The sequence below is a fragment of the Trachemys scripta genome, chromosome 2, assembly GCF_013100865.1.
Source record: "Trachemys scripta elegans isolate TJP31775 chromosome 2, CAS_Tse_1.0, whole genome shotgun sequence".
Lineage (NCBI taxonomy): Eukaryota > Metazoa > Chordata > Testudines > Emydidae > Trachemys > Trachemys scripta.
In genome coordinates, this window is record NC_048299.1 from 52,213,705 (window position 1) to 52,236,455 (window position 22,751).

Sequence of the window (22,751 nt, forward strand, 5' to 3'; positions counted from 1 at the left end):
CATTGAAACAAGCTCCTCTCCAATTAAAATACACAAGAATCTTGCAGAAATCAGCTGCCAGATTTATTAATCTACCTGAAAACAAAACAAAAAAATGGAATAAAACCAGAACTTTAAACAAGCCTTTTAGGTACAATTTCAAAAGGGTTAATCAGTTCAATGAAAGCCTTTCTTCTTTTGCTGGGAGATCATGTAATGTTGGGCTGCTTGCTTGTTTTGTTCAGTGAGTCACTACCATACACCGTGTGTATATATATATATATACACACACACACATATATATTCTCTTTAAATATTACACATTTGATGCAATGTTCTCTTTTTTTTTTTTGAGACCCTCCCCCTCCCACCAATGCCCTGCTCCAGACAGGAAGTGCTCCACAATGACATTAATGGAATCAAAACAGATCAAAGGACTTTTAATCAAAACGTGTTTCCTTCAAATCTTATTTCAATGGAAGCCACAATGTTCAAAGTTCTGACTTTTCCCCTTCTTGGTGAAACTGCTACAGCTTCAGTGGTCTTGCTTTGATTTTTGGTTGATCATTGAAATTTTAAGTGCCATTGAGACCTATAAATTATTGACAGAACAAGATGGCATATTAAGGCATATATACACCCATAAAATATGTTGCCCTATAGGATTTAGGTGAATTAGATGCATGCCCAGAGAGTTCTTCTGCACCTTTGGTCTCTAGTAGTCACTGCTTTTTAATTTTGAATGAATTGCATACGAAATCATTTATAGCATACTGGTTTCTTGATTGACATTGAGTGGAAAATTAAGCCACCACCAAGGGGTGTCTTTGAAATCACATCTATTACAATGATTGTTGTTTTATGTTTATGAGTTCATCTTTCCTTCCTCCCCTAGATTTGTTATAGAATTGGAAAGTGAGGCACTCCTGTGAAGTAATACTGTAGCTTTTTAAATTTCACTGGGCTCTTCAAATCCCATTTTTTACCCTCTTCAAACTCAGAAACGTTACGTTTCAGAAAAGGTGCTCATAAATATTTAAAACATATTTTTTTCTTTTTGTTTTACATGTAGAAGAATGTGTCTTGCTTTTTCAAGATTACCCCCTCTCAAAAATAAAATGATTTAAAACAAAACAAAAAACAAACCTCAAAACTTTAAATTGTCTTCCAAACATATCTGATCACATTTACATTTCGTGTCCAAAACAAGTTGGTTGATAACATCAGTGCCAGCACTACAACGTCATACAGCGACTTCATTGTGTTCTTTGACAGTTCGCATAAGTCTCCGTTCCACCGAAAGTTACAAAAGGTTCCGCAGAGCTTCCCTTAGCAAGCTGAAGCTTACTATTCATTTGTCGATGCGCATAAAAGCTGCTTATAGCACAGCTATGGCGTAAGCTATTTTCTAAGCAATAAATGGTTCAAGTCATCTATTTTGTCCTGAAATGCTATCTGTAGTTACAGCATTGCTTATAAATGGTCATAGTAAATTCAGCATCAAAGAGAATATTACAGAAAAAGACAGCAGCAGAAGCATTAGCGTTATCTAGTATTTATATATGTTATCAACATAACACAGCAGTAAAAGGTTTAAATGCATATTAATGGGTACCGTGTCTAAAAATTACTAAAGTACCTATTTAGTGTATTGGATATTTTTCTCAAGGAGTGCTTGCTGTGTCTAAACAGCATAATTAGATATGTGACTTAGTACAGTTAATTCCTATTGATTAAATAACTTATTTATGTTGCAAAGGAAATGGAAGGAAAGAAAATGTTTTTCCCCTGATCATGATCCTGCATTTAACGCTGACATGATAATGAGAAAAGCCCACCATATGTAATTAGTACTCTCAACTGGACTTTGAAAGGTCGAAAATAATAGAATGGACTGTATTTGCATAGCAAGGTGGCACTAGATCAACATGCTATGCTACGAGTTTGCAACTTGCAGTTTGAAGTCAGGAATTGTGCTCCTTGGACACCAGTAATGGTGTGTGCTCTGCCTAACAGCCAAGTAAATGGGCATCTTCTGTAAGGCAGGGAAAACAAAAATATAAAATGCAAACAGAATGACAAAAAGATGTTCAAATGTGTACATGAAAGGTGGGCAGTCTGTCATGTCTAGCTTCTACATTAAATCCTGCAATCTATGCTTTGATCCTCTTTATAGCAGAAAGACAATTAGGAATGATCGGAGACAAATGCCCAAGTGATGGTACTCTGATAATAATATCCAAACAGTTAATTTACACAATAAGAATTAACTGTACTATGGATACCCAGAGAAAATGTACAATATCTTATGCCGATATGAAACAAAACAGACGATATAGCTTCATTGTACTTAAAACCTGTATGTTCCCTTCCCAAACTTAAGTAAAAAGTAAACCCACCCTTTTCCTCCTGTTGCACAGAATAAATGTTTAGATTCCAACCCTCTCCTTTCAAATAAAGTGCGCTGTCCATGGCAGAACATAGGAGTAATGCAACAGGAAAAGCCCCTTTTAGTATACTATTTAAAAAACAAACTGAAGTGGATTCTGCTCTCCTCTGGATCTTGAGATAGAGAAGAAGCACAGGGGAGGATGCCCCCTTTTCTGTCATTGCTATTAATACACATAGCCTTCATTATAGGGGTGGGTGTTACAGCAGCCGCCCTCCTGCATGTAGACCATACTCTCGTCAAAGTGGGACAGTGGCACGGTATCCTCCTCGTTGATGTGCCGCTCCATGTCCGTCTTCAGCAAGGGGCGCTGGTTGTCTGGAAAGGCCATGGAGAAAAGCGCTTCGGGATCACAAACAAACTTGTAGACATATCTCTCTCCGGCAACCTTAACGCAAGGTTAAAAAGGAGAAGGGAAGAAAAAAGAATAGTGTAAGTTTTAGCACTTTAACAACTTGTAGTTACAGATTTCTGAGGAATCTGCTTTCACTAGACAATGAAATAATGTGCCACGGGAGTTCTCGGGCACCAACACTGGGAGTGAAATCCTGGTCCCATTGCGGCTAGAGGGAGTTGTGCAAAAGCAGACTACATAAAACACTTTTTACCACAGTAGTATGATAAAACCACAAAGTTACGCACCATGTTGTGTCAACTAAAATATAGATAATCCATGATAGAACAGAACTGAATTTAGTTTGATATAAATCAAGTCATACTCAAGTTATCTCAAATATACACAGCACATGTTGGTAGAGCAGGGACTGCACGCAAACAAGGATGCCTTCATGTATTAAGCAGTAGTTCCTGCAAAGGCTAAGGCATTTGGATTTGTTTACTGAGTGAAAGCCTGTTGGCCTAAGACACTTGGGTCATCCCTTACTCTTTTCCAAAAGGCGTTGGGCGGGCCTCTGACTTCTATCTGCATAGCAATCAAATATGAACAAAAATGTGCTAGATTTAACATCTTACTTGAAAACTGGTCTTACCTCAATCCCTATCAAGTTTACAGAGCACTATTTAAAAATCCCTTTAGAATTTAAAATATATATTTCCCTTTAAAAATGTAATGTTGTTTTTGAAAGTGAACGGGAACATAATACTCATTACATCCGTCTTTGCTTGGTTTGGAACAAAGTTTTTTAATTTAACAGAGACGCATATTGAGCATGGAAAACAGAACACTGTCTTAAGTCTGCAAGTACCCACTACAACTTAGGGCTTATCTTCCCTGGTTTTAGCTCAAGTTAGTTGATTATCTGGGGTGATAAATATTTTTACCCTACAACAAACAAGCATCCATCCTTTACAAACATTGTTAAGTACTGTCCAAAAAACCTCCAGTGGAGGCATACCTGTGGCACTGTATGGAATTTGGGGGACACTTGAGGATATTATGAATACCAATATTGTAAAATTGCAAGGAGTTATGACAGATATGCCACGTAAGATATCTGCAAAAATGTTATAATTTGCCAGATATGATAATCTCATTTATGTGTTTGTATCACCCTTGTATTTTGGGTTATAGATATGTATGCATGTCTGTATTTCAAAACTTGTGCTATGCTTCTGGGTGACTCACCCCAGACAGTTTGGCAGCAGCACTGCCTAGCCTGCTTGATGGCCCATTAAGGACCATCAGCTATACAACTGACCCATTGAGAGAAGGCAAGGGATACACCTTATTACTCAGCAAGGTATGCACGGGCATGCGTATGGACAGAACTCTAAGGTTTTCAAGCCATGTGCTGGGCAGATTGTGTTTGAAACAAAGGAGGCACAGGCCGCATGGCAAAAGACTATAAAAGGCAGCTGCATCTTCTACATTTTGTCTTCAATCCTGCTTCTTACCTCTGGAGGAACTTTGCTACAAACTGAAGCTCTGAACAAAGGATCAAATGACCCATTCAAGCTGTGGATGTACTCCAGAGGGATTTTCAAGCCAGCAAACTCACCAATACTGCTTGGAACCTGATATATGGAATTTGGAATCTTTGCATGTATGTGACTGTTTTACTATTTAACATCTCTCTTCTTTTTCCTTTATAAAAAACCTTTAGTTTTAGACACTGAAGGATTGGCTAACAGTGTGGTATTTTGGGAAAGATCCAAACTTATACTGACCAGGTAACGTGGCTGACCCTTTGGGGTTAGAAGAACATTTTGTTTAGTGAACAGAGTTTTTTAAATAACTTCTCACTGTACAGGACTTAGGTGCTGATTGGGAGCCAGAGAACTGGAATGCAATAAGGGGGCTGTGTGATTTCTTTTCTTGCTTCTTAATAACCAGTGTAGGAGATCAGAAGCACAGTTTGTGACTGGCTGGGGAGTTTAACTTCAGTGTTACCCACCAGTCTTGGGAGTATCTGCTCTCCCTTTGGCAGCCTGCCCTGACCTTGGCATTTCCAGTGAGGGCTGCCCCAGGCACCACCTTAAAAGCACAATGCACATATGTGCAGTTAGGTAAGTGGCTAGCTAGCTACTTGCCATGAGGGCTTGTAAACTGTGCTAAGTGGAACAATAGCAGATGAGGAAGAAACTAATATGCTCCACTGGCCGAGCCATTAAAGTGCACAGTCTAAGCTAGGACTATACAAGCTTTGCTGGGAAAGCAAGTTTATAAATTGTTTGGGCCAACTGCCTTTTCTTCTCTTCCCCTGGAAAAAAAACAGAAACACGCAGAAAAGTAAATGCTAAAAGCTAGCACAAATTAATGGAGTGAGCTCAAAGGGTCAGAAGTCTGGAAATTCCAAAAGTGACGTTTGTTCAATTATGTTATCTTCTGCACAACATGGCTAAGTAAAGTATCTTTACTTTAAAATATGGAAGTTAGCTGTGGTTATTAATGGATACTGTAAAACAGACAGGATGTGCAATGCAGGCGAGTTAACACTGCTGCAGCAGCTTATGGGCCCACTCTGGGAAAGCAGGTGCTGAGCACCGCCTGTGAGGTGCTCAATTGAATTAACTGGAAGCTGAGGGCTCTCGACACTTCACAAGAGGCACTTATGGTCAGATATTTGAAGGTATTTAGGCACCTAAATATATAGAGAGTCACCTACTGGGATTTTTAAAGATGCCTATGCACAATCCTCAGTTACTTAGGCATCAAACTGCCATTGGAATCAATGGAAGTTAGATGGCTAAACACATCTGAGGATCTACGCCAAAATTTAGGCACCTAAACACCTTTAAAAACCTGGACCTTAGTACTTTGCAGAATCAGTTCCTGACTTTGAAACTTCCCAACTTTGGAAAGCTTGATCTCACAAGCTTAAGGCTGAAATAACACAAGTGTTGTACTTTATAGTTGTAAAAGCATGCTCAGATCACTGGATTGCACAGTGCCAATTCCAGGTTTAAACTTATTAGTTGTGTAGATTCACAAAGTTAATGTGAATAATAGATAAGGAAGCAAGTAATGCAAGGAGATAATTAGAATCTCTGGTAACATCAAGGAACAGAAGAGCCTGATTTGGCAGCTGCTGCAAGCAGGAAACTCCTATTGACTTCTGAGTTGAATGCCCGCAACAACTTCAAATACAATCTAGTCCACAGGAATATGGGAGTGGTTTGTCACTGGGACCACACCTATTGCATATCAGTTATTTTAAATATTAAAGTGTTTGTCAGTATGGTTTTTATATTACATTCCAGAATCCATTAAAAATCTCTATCACTGTGATATCGAACCAATAATATTGTAACTATCGATGATTCTTCTACTTTGCAGTTACTAAAGAATCTATTTGCTGGACAGGTAATTTAGATCTGCAAAGCACTATCCATAGTGGATTCTGTACTTTGCCTCTCTCAGGTCCCACAGGTGTCCCTTCACCTATTTTTTGGATGCTAGTTTTTGTCCTTGCATCATGATCAGCTCAATGTGAATGATCAGAAAACATACGTACACACAATGACACATTAACACAGTGTAATAATTACATGTGTACACACACACACACACATACTAGACACAGACCTATAGCATGTAAAATACAAAACTTCAGCATATGCCCAAAAGAGTGAAAAACCTGCTTGAGCAATGCAATTACCAGTGTTACTTCTTATAGCATGATTTATGGATTAATGTGCAACATTCCAGTGAAATTTAATGCTGCATTAGCTGCTCACCTTTTGCATGATTCCCTTCTCATAATAATAGCGAAGTGAACGGCTAAGTTTATCATAGTTCATAGCTGGTCTATTTTTCTGAATCCCCCAGCGACGGGCCACCTGCCACAGAAATGGATTAGCAGTGATCTGTTAAATGCATTTAACAAGCAGACCTTAGAATCAGATTATTTTTTTATACAAAAACAGCCACTGCAGGTGGGAGGCATAAAAAAAATAGAAAAGGTTGGTGCGATATCTGAATTTCCTGTGTCCTAGTATGATTTTTAAACCATGCATGCAATCTTTTTACTATAACACGACAACAGACCTCTTTATTTGTCAATATGGTGGCTTAATTAAAAAAAATTAAGAGAAATAAAGATAAACACATTTAAAGAGTGGGCAGACTGAGGGTACGTCTAGACTTACCTCTGGGTTCGGCGGTAAGCAATCGATCTTCTGGGATCGATTTATCGCGTCTTGTGTAGACGCAATAAATTGATCCCAGAAGTGCTCGCCGTCGACACCGGTACTCCTGCTCCGCAAGAGGAGTACACGGAGTCGACGAGGAAGCCTGCCTGCAACATGTGGCCCCGCGGTAAGTACCTTGTAGTTTGAACTAAGATACTTCGACTTCAGCTATGTTATTCACGTAGCTGAAGTTGCGTATCTTAGTTCGAACTGGGGGGCTAGTGTGGACCAGCCCTAAGCCTCCCAAAGACAAGAAGAAAACTCTTCTTTCATGCTACTTTGTAGATGAGCTGCCTGCTTTTCCTGTATCATTTTTGTTACTGGAGCACTGTATATCACACAAAACCTTTCCACTTCAGTTCAGGAAGTCATAGAGATTGCAGCTGTAATAGTCACAGTAGTGAGGCTATTAGAAGATACAAGATAAAAGAAAACCACCTTTCCCCATGTACATGCTACTATAGGTGAAGAAAGCAGAGAAACTAAAAAACCCTATTCTGATACTAGAGCTTGTTGGATAACCAGGTTGGCGAAAAAGACTAGATAGCAAACATAGGCAGCACTGATCACACCTTAGAACCTGCCTGTTTGTTTATTTATTTTTAGATGAATTGCAGACAACTCATGGAAAACTATGAAAGTTACTCAATGGAGTTATATGTCTGCTGCTGTCATCTTTATTTTTTGTCTGTCTTTATGCCTCTTGTTTTATTACCAGATACACTTCCATGAAATCAGGCTTTTTCTTACTCATTCTGTACCTGAAGTCATAATCCACTGTTCGTGAAATCACAATTACTTGCTGGAATATTACTCTACATGAGGCATAAGCAGCAGGAGCTTGTGAACTCTAAAGGAAGTTGATGAAAATACATTTCGTGGGCCTGTTATGACATCCAATGAAATCAAAGGGAGTCTTTCCATTGACTTCTGTAGGTTTTGGATCAGGCCACAAAAGAAATAGAAATTAATGGTCATCTAACTTTCTTAACACCAATGCACACACGTAGTGTGCTGTAGGGCTTGAAAACTTTCACCGTCAAATCAACTGACACAGTTAAAAGAACCAATTTCCATGATGCAACACAGCCACTTTCAATGACCAGCTAAACTGGAGCTAGAATCTGTTGGCAGTTGAGTGTGAAGCTCATCCCAGTGTAGAGGGACACTTGAATGGAGCAGAGCCAGCATAGAAGCTCCTATGAATACCCCTCCTTACTGCTACTGTAGGGGCCATATCTGGAGGATGGAGGACATAGCTGTAACCTGCTGATCCTTGACTGCTCTAACTGCCCACTGTAGTGGTGGGAAGCTGGTATAATTGAGGGCCAAATGAAAACCATCTTAAATTATGCCTGGCAATAGCAGGCCTAGATGAGTGTGAGTGTGTGTGTGTGTGTGAAAACAACCTTGCACCCTCTCCTGAGCTGCACTGTGTGCCTTAGCCGCAGCTGGGAGTGAGTCCTAATCCCCACCCACCTCCACATACCTCATCCCCATGTGTAGTATTCAACCAATCACATCACTTTGTGATTGCACTGATCAAAATATCAGCACCGGTATTTTACTGAGCTCGCACAACCAGATTTTCGGGCAGGGAAGATGTAGGCTGGTTCATACTCTAGCTAGTGAAAAGAAAGTTTATTTATAAAATAGCCTATTAATTATTCCTGTTCCTTTTGTTCCACACTTGATTTAAGCCCCCATTCAGCAAATATTTATGCATGTGAGTAATGTCATAACCCTGACCAATCCTGATTTCAATGGAATTATGCATGTGTAGAAGCGTTTGCAGGATGGGCGCCTGAGCTGGTGGCACATGGGTGAGGATTTTCAAAGGCGTCTAACTCCTACTGAAATTGAATGTAAGCTTGGTGCCCATCTCCCTTAAGCTTGTTTGAAAATTCTAGCCATAGACTTTGGACCTCCCATGCTAAGGCCCGAGCCCTTTAAAGTTACCTTAGCATTCTTCAATTCGAAGATACAGGGTTAATAACCTTGCATTTCATAGACACACGGGGGCAGAGGAGCACATTTTCAAGACAGCTCAGCACCCAGTAGCTCCCACTATTTTCCATGTAACTCATCTGAAAATCTGGCCTCCAACTGTGGAGTGCTGAGTATTTTGAAATATGGCACTTAAGCTTCCATTTGTTTTAGTGATTGCCTGTGCATGATTAGTTGAATCAAGACAGTTAAAATAATGTGCACCTATTCTAAACCTACCAGCACGTAGAGTACCTCTCCTCCCTATATTCCTTAAGTAAAGTTTCAGAAGGAGAGGAATGCATCTCTCCAGAAAAGGAATACAATTAATTTGTAGGATGCATAAATCTATTTTGAGATGTGTTGTCCTTCAAACAGCAAACTTCCACACCCACCTCTTCTGGCTCAATCAGTTTGAATTCCATGCCTCGGCCGGTCCAAGCAATGAAGTGAGAGTTTGATGGGTCATCAAGAAGGGCTACCAAAAACTGCCAGAGCTGAAGTGAGCCCCGCCGCTGATATGTGGGTCCCTCACGGTACATCCCTGGCTCTTGTTTGATGTCACCTACACACACAAAATAATGTCAAATATTCATCAGTGATCAGTTAGTTAGATGAAATGCCAAACCAAAAAAAAAAATCCTTATCACCTTACAAGCCCGCATATACTACCTTCCCTTCTTCTTGCTGATTATATATAATACACTCATACAGGTAATTTACTAGCAAATTAAGACAAAAAAGTAGAGTACCTAAACTCAGTCACGCTTCATGTCAGTCTTTGTTGTTTTTCATCTAACTCTGATATATGCAAATCTCACTTGCAAACAACATTTTGCAATACCCTATATCTGAAAGACCATGAACTGTTTCTGTAAACAATTCTGATGCCTGAAGAATTTCATTTGTATACAATACTTTGCACAACCCCCATTTTGAAAATGTAATGTATGCTTCATATAGCTGCAAAACCCTATTGACTAAAACTTCTTTTGCATGCAAATACTTCTAAGGGAAATTTGACAGAGCATTTGACTTGGACTTAAACAGCATTGGCTTTATGTATAGGCATGCAAATCCTGCAGATATGTGAGTTCCTCTGTGGCATATTGGACTTGCATAAAAGATGGTTCATTTTTAGCACGCTTTATAATTTACTCATACCTGCATATGAGATTAGCATTTCCCCTTAAAAAGCAGTAAGTTATTTTTGCTTAAATTTCAGACCCAGGGAAATCTATCAAATAAACAACATTTTGCTAACTGCTCTGCACAAATTGCTAATGAAACACTGTTACATCCATACTGTGTGTTTGCTTGTTTTTAAATTGTATGTCTACTGAACAGCTCAGGGAAACAACATTAGCTAAAAGGTCTGGGGATAGAACAGAGATTTTGTTTCTGCTAATGATGACAGCAATCCTCGGTCTACTTATAAAACTCTATTCCCCACTTCACCACCAGAACAGCAACTTTTGCCAAGCAGCCTGACCTGTATGCAGCATTGTTGTAGCCATGTATGTTCCAGGATATTGGGAGAGACAAGGTGGGTGAAGTAATACCTTTTATTGGACCAACTTCTGTTGGTGACAGAGACAAGCTCTTGAGTTACACAGAGCTCTTCTTCAAGTCTTCTTCTTGGGGAGGGAGAGCTCAGTGGTTTGAGCATTGGCCTGCTTGTGAGTTCAATCCTTGAGGGGGCCACTTAGAGATCTAGGGCAAAATCAGTACTCGGTCCTGCTAGTGAAGGCAGGGGGCTGGACTCGATGACCTTTCAGGGTCCCTTCCAGTTCTAGAAGATAGGATATCTCCATATATTATTATTATTATTATTATTAAGTCTGGGAAAGGTACTAAAGGTGTCACAGCTAAATACAAGATGGAACACTTTAGCATAAGTAGTTAGCACATATTCTAAGGGAACATTTAGGACACTGAATTTATGGTTTATTACAACAATCTGTAACCCACTAATCCCCCTTTTTGTTCTATGACTACAGTGGCATTAATGGGCCACTTCCTGTTGAATGGTCCCTTAGAATATGGGCTAACTACTTATGCCAAACTATCTGTTTGATCTTGTATTTAGCTGTGACACTCTTAGTACCTTTCTCAGACCTGAAGAAGAGCTTTGTGTAGCTCAAAAGCTTTTCTCCCTCAGCAACAGAAATTGGTCCAATAAAAGATACTACCTCACCCACCTTGTCTGGCTAGTGATAGAAGTCAGGATTTTACATTAACCAAAAGCATAAGGATAGCCTCATTGCCATTATAGAAGGGCTCAATGTAGTCAAAAGAATAAGAGCATTACAAATAGAATACAGCCTTTTATAAAAAGGAGAGAAAACTAAGGCAATAGTTGGCAAAAAAACAAATAAATCAACATCTGGCTCTTTGATTTATGTTAAATCCTGATCCTGCAACCACTTATTTTTCAAGGACAAGCTTTTTCTTCTAACTATAGTTGCGTAACATGTAAACGGCAAGTGCAGTATTACCGAGGACCCGATTCTTAGTGTAAGCTGGCAGAGAGAGATTTATTGATTTCAACAGAAACAGCAGAGAATCTAGCCCCAAAACGTTAGGCACATTGCTGGATATATCCCACTTTTACCCTATGGGCCACATGCAATGAAGAGTCAATACCATTTTTAGAACAATGGGTGATTGTGCTCGTTTTCTCTGCTCCCCACACATTAGACGTACGCACAAACTCACAGATTCTTATTACACGTGAGCCTGATCTTGTGAAGAGCACTGCACTGTCCACTTACAGCAGCTTCAAGTCAGCTGTTTCCCTTGGAAGAGCATACCTATTTCCAAAGATTTATTTTCTGAAGCAATCTGCTCCACACCTTTCGATTCTTATTTTTTTAAAATAAAACGTGCAGCTGTTCAGGAATGAAATAGATGGGTATTGCTCCTACAGATAATTTTAACTTTATGAAGTAAAGAAACAGAGGGCCCAATCCTGCTCCCAGTGATGTAAACAGGAATTTGTCACCGGTGCCCATGGAAGTAGGACCAGACACATAATGTTTCTTGTTTAGAAATAAAAATCTGAGTTGATGTGCTAAATAAAAACACAATTAGCTTATGTTCCATCACCCAGAGTACAAGGGTGACTGTGAGTAAAACCATTCTTTCTGTGAAAGCGTCAACCCCATGACAATAGTGCTGGATTTAGCAATCATCAGAGCTTAGGTCTAATAGCATTCAGAATCCTCCATTTGCTTCTTGCTATTCCACATCAGCTCTGATATGCTGGTGGCACCTCAGTTTCAAAAGTATGTAATTCTCCAGGTTGATTTTAATTTGAGCCCTCCCATTCATAAGCAGATGCAACCAGTGTGATAGACATGCAAAGGTTTGATAACACGCACAAATGTCCTAGGGAAAAATTGGAGCTCTCCAAACTCCGTTAAGCAACGTTCAGAGAGCCTTTCACAGTCACTTATCCGAAGGACATCCACTCAATCCTGTTAAACAAGCAAAGGTGGATGTACAGAGACTAAGCCAAAGCAGCAACTACAATAGAACCTCAGAGTTCCGAGCACCTCGGGAATGGAGGCTGTTCGTAACTCTGAACAAAACGTTATGGTTGGTCTGTCAAAAGTTTACAACTGAACATTGACTTAATATAGCTTTGAAACTTTACTATGAAGAAGAAAAATGCTGCTTCCCCTTTATTTTTGCAGTACTTTACGTTTAACATAGTACCCTACTGTATTATTTCTTTTTTTTTTTTTGGTCCCTGATGGTGTACTTCTGGTTCCAAAAGTGTGGTTGACTAGTCAGTTCATAACTCTGAGGTTCTCCTGTAAATCAATTAGCTGTTCAGTCTGCAAATCACTTACCCAAAGTTGCAGACTATCACATACTGGGCCTAATTATGCCTTTGGTTACAATGGTACAGAACAATAGTAAATCAGAGTTGCACCAGCTAATCCATATACTGAGATGACTTTGGGCTATTTTATCTGACGTGACCCCATTACTCATCTTTGGAAAATGTTTGTTATAATGGCCAGTGCTATGAAAAGGTAATTCTTTTGGTACGAACCCCTTTCAACAATTACCAAGTAGCACAAGGTTTAATACAGACATCTCTCTAGAAAAAAAAAATACATCAAACCCTGAATTGCTCTGTTGCACTTATGTTCAATAATTCAATTCTTCATGGACAATGAGACACAACAGGCTGCATTAGTCATCAGTAAATCCAGAGGAGCTGCTTTCTGTTCTGCTTTGTTAATTACAGGATCAGCTTTCAATAAATCTCTAATAACAAGCTGTATGTGATCATCAGTGCAATGGAAATCCTCCTATTACTTCTCAGCACAGCCAGAACTGTGCTCCTCTAACATATCTCTGGATACAGAATCTCTCACTAGCAAAAATAGACTGACATCCTCTTGAAAAGGAGACTTTGGTTTCAAGAGGCAGAGGTCAGCTTTGGTTGGGTGCACAGCAAATGGTGTGTTAAGGAATCTTAAATTGGAATGTTACTGACCTTTTTGATCAACAACTCCCTTTCCAACTCCCCACACCAGGAAAAAAAAAAGAACAGAAATATGGAATACATACCATCAAACTTTTCTGGAACAACACAAGTATCATCATAAAACTGTCTAGGTCCCTTTTCATACATACAACCTGTAAATTGAAGAGAAAAGTTTATTTGCTAGATGTATGAGTAAGGAAGGGAGAAAGCACATTGCATATTGTCTTAAAATATGTGTTAAAGCAGAAGACTGAGAAGCAAAATATCTGTCTTTTACTGGTAATTTCTTCTAGTTCTGGACTACTTCCATTAAATGTATAAAATGCCTTTACTGTGCGCTAACAAACTTCATTTTGACAAAGGCCCCAAAGATGCACCTACTGAAGTCAGAGGACTGCCACTTTTAAATGGGTGCAGGATCAGGCCCAAAGAGAACCCAAAGAGATTTTTAAAACAGCATTCCAAACTTTAACATGTTAGCTAGAGTCCTTAACAGGTGACTGAGATTGTCAAACCAACAGACTGGGGAGCAGCATTTTAGCAGGATGGGCTAAGCAGGGGGGGCAAATTTATGAGAAGTGCCCATTCAACAGCTAGTGCCACTGGAAAGAATATTGAGTAAGTCCACATTTCAGCTGCTTGTATCCTATCTAACCTTTGGTACTAGTATAGGTTGCAATGATTTGGCACATCAAAAACACAGGGATAGAGCAGGCGGCAGTAGAGGATGGAGTTTTCTAAGCAGCACAATAATTCGTGTAATCTCCAAATTTCTCCACTAAAAAAATCCCAAAAGTTTCTCTTGTACAAAAGTGACATAAAAAATAGAAAACTTAACTTCTGTTCTATTTGGGTGAGCCAGGAAGCCTTCTTGCCTCATGTAAATGGAATGGCAGCTAGGCACTTCTGAAAGGAGAAGAAGACAACGCTAGTCAAAAGACTGTCTGGAATTGAAAGTGTGCAGGTTATCAATGAGACAGGCTACAGATAGAAGAGTAACAGAAAGGGACATAAGTCACAGCGAGGGGGAACCTGTCAACACATAGTTAGCATTTCAGAGCAGCATGCACAAAGCATGGCAAAAAAGAAAAGCATAATGTGTGGAACATTGATCTTGTCTAACACAGGCACTTGAACTCAAATTTTTATCATAATTAACCTTGTTAAAGGTCAACTCCCATGACAATCACACTTCAGTGTGATTACAGACCAAAATACACAAGTCAGAATTAATTTTCTAAACCCCACACTTATGCATCTAGGTCTTTTGGTAACCAAACTGACATAGCAATGATTTTGAAATCAATAGCTCGCCAATCATAGCAGAGACTAATAAACCACAAAATATGGCATAATTACCACAGGGAATGCCTGGCTTCTGAGCCTGGGTTCCAAGTTCTGAAAGTTTAAAGGCATTTTCTCTAACTGTTAAGACACTTTAAAACACATTTAAGGAATTCAGTGGTATTGATTACCATTTTTTTTACAGCATTGTGCACTTTTAAGGCAATACAAATGCATATAGAGTTTATCATTTCTACTATCTACGTTGCCAATGTTTCCTTAAGCATGGAAGAAGAATGAGAAAACCAAACAATACTAATTAATATGGTATTCTCTGTGCAGACACCCATCTTTGTCTTTTCCCCTCACCTGACTCTATCCCTAGTTATACCCCATGCAAACAAACCGGACCACAGATGGTTGCCCTTCTAGTCCATTTTTTTAACCTGCCTATTGAATACCAAAAGTCTTGCTTAAGAGAGTCTACTTGATCTTGTGATAAACCCCTACCCTAAGCCATGCAATCTTATAACACATGACTCTGGAAGAGATGCAAAGAGAGGTCAGGAGAAACGAACATTATTCTTCTAACATTGTCTACAACCCCTTTTCAGAACGCAATTCTAAATTTCACTGTTCACTGACTGGTGATGAGTATCAAGGGCTTGGTAGGATAAGAAAATGAGGTTTTACACTGAATTCCCACAGCAAGCACAGCACAGGATAGTAATAAGTTTCCTCTAAGTGTCTGAAAGCCCCGTCCCTCTTTTATTTCTTGTTTTCCCTATTAAGCATTCTGTACTTGTCTCCTTGGGCTCTAGTATTTCAAGCATCTTTTACAACTATTCTGAGTAATCACAGGAATCAGTGATTCAATGTTCAGACAGGTCAAGTGTAATTTTGTACACCAGAAGTCAAAGCTGCAAGCAGTGGTTCACAAGCAAAGAATCACTCAGGTTACCAAACAGATTAAATTTTAAGAGAACGGAAAAAGAATCTATGTAAAAGGAGGAAGCTTGAGAATTGAAACAGACGTTATTTTCTATTTTAGGTAAAAATTCACTAAATTGGCAACAAAACCTATTTGCAACTCATGATGCTGGCTCTTGCAAAATGATCTAACTGACAGCACAAGGGAGCTATGCATGTATCTATCAATACAGTTGTGTTTTTAGCCAAACTTGGTAATATCTCTTGTGCGTCAAAATCAATTATAATTAACATCTGGAGACTTTTTTTTTTTTTAAGACAACTCTTGTTTTTACCAACATTGTTTAAATGCAACCGAACTCTAAGATTAAATACTCCATAGAGGACTAAAAAATATAGTAGAGAAGAATCTATTCCTCATAAAGTAACTAAAGTCTTGTTATTCTAAAGTGCTATCAGTTAATTTATGACTATCAGAGTGGGTCAGACTCTAATCAAATTGTAGAAACATTTCCAAAGTGATTATTCAATCAAATGACTAACATGGTTAATTAGGAGCCATAAACATTGCTCTGAAGTTCATCAAAGTAATGACTTGCCCAGAAAAATTACTCCTAATTAAATTGCCTGCTGCTTTCATTTCAACCTTATCTAATAAAAACTCCAACCAATGAAATTTAACATTGCAGTTTTAAATTGTACTAAATGCTTAACTAAGACCCAGAAGTATTTTAACTAGCTAAGCGGAGTTACTTCAAAAGCAAACATTTTAGAGCAGAAATTGCAGAGCAATTGTGTATTTTCTTCTTGTTAAATTATGGTCTCAAGAAGATAAACGCAATAGCGCAAAGGCATGGAGCTACTTTCAGGGCACACTGCATGTAGTTGAGGTGAACTGATTGTATCACCTTCAGATCTTTTAGCGGCTTACAGATATTAAATAAATATGCCTGGCTTTTGGATATGGAACCCACATATGGCACATTCTTAGCTCATATTATAAAGTTCTATCACCTTACGAAGGGCAGAGTCCAGTGAAAAAGTAAGGATGCATAAGGAGTGCTATTAATCTGGAACACTCTGAGGTCATGCTGGTCTCCCTGAACCCTAAGAGCAATAGAGCAATCGTCTTAAAATAGTGAAACTAGCCTTATTTCGTATTGTCCTGACACCATTACCCCCTCTGCCCCCCAGTAAGTGTTATTTTAAAATATAATCTTGAGACTGCAGCAACACCTGCTTTTCGGGGAATGCCAAGGAGGAACTTGATGAACTATACTGTGCCTTCATCAAGAAGTACAAAGTAAGAACCCAATCTTCCTCCCACTGAAAACAGGGAAATCAACTACTAACTCCAGTGCGAGCACGGTCAGGTCCTAACTGAGCAGCTCATACTGGATTCTGTACTCAAATAGGGAATAAGATTAGACCCTTCTTGTTTAGTACACTTTCATATTAATATACTGCAACCTGAGGGACTGTCACAGACACAAAAGGAGTGACTCAGCGCTCTTGAAGTCCACTTCTCAGACCATGACTCTGACTGAGATGAGGAGAGCAAGGGCTACTTGCCCCCAATACTCCCTGTTGTGAAGAAGTAGGTAGAGTGGGACGCATTCTAGCTCCACCCTCTCCCACAGAGTAGTTGGCCTGCTGCACAGGGGAAAGTCAGGTTTGCCATGAGAAAGGGTGAAGTAACTTCTTCCTCCCTCAGAGCAAGGGAGAAGAAGAGGAGGAACTGGGAATTCGAATCACAATTCATTCTCAGGTCTCCTCCTGGCACAGTGCAGCTCCCCAGCACCCTAAAAAAATAAATAAATAAAACTAAATTAATGGAGATATCCTATCTCCTAGAACTGGAAGGGACCTTGAAAAGGTCATTGAATCCAGCCCCCTGCCTTCACTAGCAGGACCAAGTACTGATTTTGCCCCAGATCCCTAAGTGGCCCCCTCAAGGATTGAACTCACAACCCTGGCTTTAGCAGGCCAATCCTCAAACCANAAAAAAATAAATAAATAAACCTAAATTAATGGAGATATCCTATCTCCTAGAACTGGAAGGGACCTTGAAAAGGTCATTGAATCCAGCCCCCTGCCTTCACTAGCAGGACCAAGTACTGATTTTGCCCCAGATCCCTAAGTGGCCCCCTCAAGGATTGAACTCACAACCCTGGCTTTAGCAGGCCAATCCTCAAACCACTGAGCTATCCCTCCCCCAAGGGCAGGCTGCAAAATTGCAATCTAGCGCTGAATGATTTAGTACCTATCCCAGAATAAATGGATTTCTGGGACAAAACAATAGTTCTATTAGAAACCTGAAGTTCTAGCTTTCCTGGAAGAAATACTCTGCCACTGAGCTCCATTGCTCTAAAAGGGGCAAACCTTCTGGTTCACACCTCTTTACAACCCATAGCAGATAAGGGTCTGGTGACAACGATAACACAGCAGAGATTAAATTCTGTACAAAAAACACAAAGCAAGGAAGCACAGATGTGATTCTGCCCCCAGTGGCAGTCACTTATATTGAGCCTGCAAACAAGTCTCGCTTTGATCAATAGACCCCATCCACAGACAAAACCTGTTTTCTTCCTTAAAGTCAGAAAATAAAATGATAGTATTGGCACTGGGACCATGCTCTTGTCTTCCTGTTTACTTTCCTAGTTCTTCTCTCACTTACCCTCTGGGACTGGATAGGATACTATTATAAGAATGGAAGCTAATCACTAAAACTTCAAGGGGTTTGGCTAGAGAAACAGCCAATCGTTTAACTTGACCTGACAGCATTTCCTTCTGAACTGTTCTTTTGGTCCTTAAAATAAATATAAATCCATCAGCCCCTCAAAAGAAGGGCTATGATGTAGGTCAAATCCCAAACTTCCATGACTGTGGCTCAAATCCGTAGCTGTATTTGGTTTCACAAGTAGACACACACATTCTGTCCCTCTGCTCTGCCTGCTGTTGTTATAAGTGGGCAAGACAGAAAAAAATCAGTAGAATTTTTTCACCTTTTCTTTTCTAGGCTCAAGAGCCCATTTTAGTTTTTAAAGAAAATGTTAAAGTTAGGACAGGTTATATTTTAGGACTCCCAACCTCAATGGCGTCTCATTTTAATAAAATAATAATGTATATGCACATAGTATTTATCATCTGTGAACCAAGAGCACTTCAAATTGAAATTAATATACTGCCTATGCACCAGGGTCATTACATCTATCACTAAAATGCAGCCAGCTCCAGGATGGAAAGTAACATCTGTTTAATACAGCAACTTAACCCCAACAGTTTAGAGTGTGAGGCGAAGAAGAATACAGTAATCAGCTGAAACCACAAGGGGAATTTTTAGGTAGGCAGCAGGATGGATTTGATTTAAATCATGATTTAAAGCACAATTTAAATCACTAGTCAGGAAGACTCGATTTAATCATGGATTTCTACATACAAGTGCATTCTTGTTGGTTGTTAGAACCTTAATACATATTCTTCACAACTCAGAGATAGAATAGGTTTCATTTTTAGAAGGTACACACTATAAATTTTCAAACAGTGATTTATTTTGAAAAAACCTTTTCAGATTTGTTTTACAGCTATATCAGAAAATGAATGAGTGTTTGGTTATCTCATTTACCAAAGATAATTGAAGCAGATATTTATGAAGTCATTGGGAGGTGAGCTACACCTCTACCCCTATATAACACGAATTTGGATATAACGCGGTAAAGCAGCGCTGCGGGGGGGGGGGGGGCGGGGCTGCGCACTCCGGCGGATCAAAGCAAGTTCAATATAACGTGGTTTCACCTATAACGCAGTAAGATTTTTTTGGCTCCTGAGGACAGCGTTATATCGGGATAGAGGTGTACCTCCGATTCAACAGTTAATCATTAATATTTGGAGGATTTTCTTGCTATGCTGTATTAGGAGGAGAACATCACCAGACAGACATTTAAATTGTTTTATTTAACTAAAACAACAACATTAAGTATTCTGGATTTTTTTCTTCAACAGCAAACATATAATATTTTAACAAAACAAGCATATGTCCCTCGCTTCCCACATTTATCTCCAGACTTCTTCTCCTTGTCCAGATCTATTGCGCCCCCCAACAAACTTCTATTGATTGAACTTTTTGAAACCTTGTACTTTTAGAGAGAGGTAAGGGATTGACTCTGTGTACACAAATTTGCAGAGGGACAATAGAGTTGAGGTCTGTTATTTCTTACCTCTCTATATTATTTATTTATTTTAAAACATTTTTGCTGTTAACAAGCATGTTACCTTTCGAGACATAGGTTGAGAACTGCAAAACTAAGCATCTCTGATGGTATCTTCTAGACTGAGCACTGAGTCCCATTGGGTAGATAGAAAGATTAACCTAAATAATCTATAAGAACATAAGAATGACCATACTGGGTCAGACCAAAGGTCCATCCAGCCCAGTATCCTGTCTGCCAACAGTGGCCAATGCCAGGTGCCCCAGAGGGAGTGAACCTAACAGGTAATGATCAAGTGATCTCTCTCCTGCCATCCATCTCCACCCTCTGACAAACAGAAGCTAAGGACACCATTCCTTACCCACCCTGGCTAATAGTCATTAATGGACTTAACCTCCATGAATGTATCTAGTTCTCTTTTAAACCCTGTTATAGTCCTAGCCTTCACAACCTCCTCAGGCAAGGAGTTCCACAGGTTGACTGTGTGCTGTGTGAAGAAGAATTTCCTTTTATTTGTTTTAAACCTGCTGCCCATTAATTTCATTTGGTGGCCCCTAGTTCTTATATTATGGGAACAAGTAAATAACTTTTCCTTATTCACTTTCTCCACACCACTCATGATTTTATATATCTCTATCATGTCCCCCCTTAGTCTCCTCTTTTCCAAGCTGAAAAGTCCTAGCCTCTTTAATCTATACAGAAGCTTGTGGAACCCCATAAGATTGGGTCCCTAATCCACATGAACTATTGGAACTCATTTACAAAACTTTTCATAAACATTACATGAATATATTGTCTCATACTATAGAATTAAAATTTATAATCCCTATGCCATGATGAGAGATCTTTGAGCTATAATGTATCTTAATTAAAACTATCTTTAGATAGGTTTTTTCCTCAAAAAGCATTTTATCAAAAAAAAAAAATCAGATTTTTTATATTTAAAAAAAAAAGTATTGATTTTTATCCACCCTGGTAGGCAGAATGCAATGATTCCAGCTGCAATACAGCTAGATCACCTCTTGCTTTTTGGGACCTTCACATACCACAAATGTGTAGGGCTTCGGTGTTACATCTCATCAGATGGACAGCACTTCCACAATGCTGTTTAAGGGACAGATTTTGCAAACAGATATACACCTGTGGACCCCTACTCCTGCTGCCCAGCAGGAAAGATCCTTGCGCACAGATCTGTTGGAGGATCAGTCGCTAACACCATATTGTGGGATTTGGTACAGTCTTGAATGGGGACAGGATTCAACCCAAAATGTAGACATGTTGCAGTTCAGACAAATGCCTAATGTTCTTTCTAAAATCTTAATTTAAAACGACATAGATTGCTTTCATCTGACAATTCTACTACAGCACTTCAACCCAATATTGTTTGGCTTGGGCAAAAATACTGCACAAGAGAACAAAGTAATTTTGTTAAATGAGAGCCTCTGTATTTTAGTAGCATTGTTATATATCAAATAAGTAGTGTAATTTGCTCCACCCAAAAAAAAAAAAAAATCTAATCTCAGAATTTATGGTGACTCACTCATTTAGTTTTTTGGAAAATGAAGACACACCAAGTGGAAAACATAATGAATAATTTTTTCATTCTTCATTAGACAGGTGGTAACAGCGGAGTAAGCTCTTCCTCCCTGCCCCAGTCTGTAGCTTGTCTGTCCAGGGATCTCACTTATATCCTGATCCTGCAAACACCTGCGCAGAACCCCATAACATTCAATGGGACTACTCTCATGCATAAAGCTAAGCACACAGGCAAGTGTTTGCAGGGTGCCACCATGGTGCTATGAATAGGAGCAGTGGTAGCAAGACTTAAATCTGCATGCAGAGCTCACAGGATCCTGTTTGAGGAAGGCTCAAAGAAAGGCTCATTTCCCAAGGCTCTACATTTGAATTATTCATTATTTTCCACCTGCATCCCAGTATTACAGAAACACTCTTATGACACACACAAAAATCTTCCTAAAAGGTAACCATGGCAAGATTAATTCTTACCTATAACACCTAACATAAACCTATCAGCTAGAATCAGATTTAGGCCAACCAGTTTACATCTAAGCAAAAATAGTTAAAAAAACAAACTCTAAATAAACATCTTCCTTTCCCCTCTGAAATGCACCAACTTTGGTTTCTATAGTGAAATGGGGCTTCAGTATGACAACATTATGACATCTGGTCTCTGAAAATATATTTTTAAGACAACAGTCTGGGCAACATGTAACTTTATACCTAAGAACAGAAAACAAAGGCTCCGATATTAAAATCAGAAATTAAATTCCACATAGATCTGATCTTTGAAGGATATTTTAAAAGCAGATATTCATTTCCATCACTTTCATTAACTTTAAAATTTGTTTTGAGTTTAAGCATAACTTTCCCTTTAAATTCAACAAAAAAGCAAAACGGACTTTTTCTCTACTTCCTTCCTTTTTTTTTTTTTTTTGTGAGCTTACTGCAAAAAATGTCTGTGTTGCTTTTTCTCCCCCGCCTGGTTCCCTGCCTGTAAAATCTAAGTTGGACAAACACTGCATGGCTGAAGTGACATATTTGAATGGAATTCAGACCAACCAGTTCCTGTTTATGTTTCTGATTTGAGAATGTAGGCTTCTCATTCACTATACATTAGAAACACACCAAGGCCATAAATGGTGTCAAGTTACATGCAGGCAGGGCCAATGAGCATTAATCATTACTTCAAGTCAACTGGCAAAAGCAGCAGCTGATGGAACACTACACTCTTTAGTTCTATATAAATGGACATTCCAGGGTTAGTTTTTTTTCCCCCTTCAGCATCCATTTTATGAATGAA

The 22,751-nt window shown here is 39.1% G+C and overlaps 1 protein-coding gene across 4 annotated transcripts in view; it reads right to left on the reverse strand.

Annotated features, from left to right (window-relative positions):
• Nucleotides 1-319: 319 nt before the first annotated feature.
• ETV1 (ETS variant transcription factor 1) overlaps nucleotides 320-22,751 on the reverse strand; it is a 73,947-nt gene continuing 51,515 nt past the window's right edge. For all 4 annotated transcript variants that reach the window (XM_034760543.1, XM_034760544.1, XM_034760545.1 and 1 more), the window contains 5 exons: nucleotides 14,346-14,414; nucleotides 13,592-13,660; nucleotides 9,400-9,569; nucleotides 6,566-6,667; nucleotides 320-2,816 (listed from right to left, as the gene is read on the reverse strand). In XM_034760543.1, coding sequence (XP_034616434.1) covers nucleotides 2,595-2,816; nucleotides 6,566-6,667; nucleotides 9,400-9,569; nucleotides 13,592-13,660; nucleotides 14,346-14,414 — 632 coding nt within the window. In that variant the 3' untranslated portion in view covers nucleotides 320-2,594. The remainder of the gene's footprint in view (nucleotides 2,817-6,565; nucleotides 6,668-9,399; nucleotides 9,570-13,591; nucleotides 13,661-14,345; nucleotides 14,415-22,751) is intronic.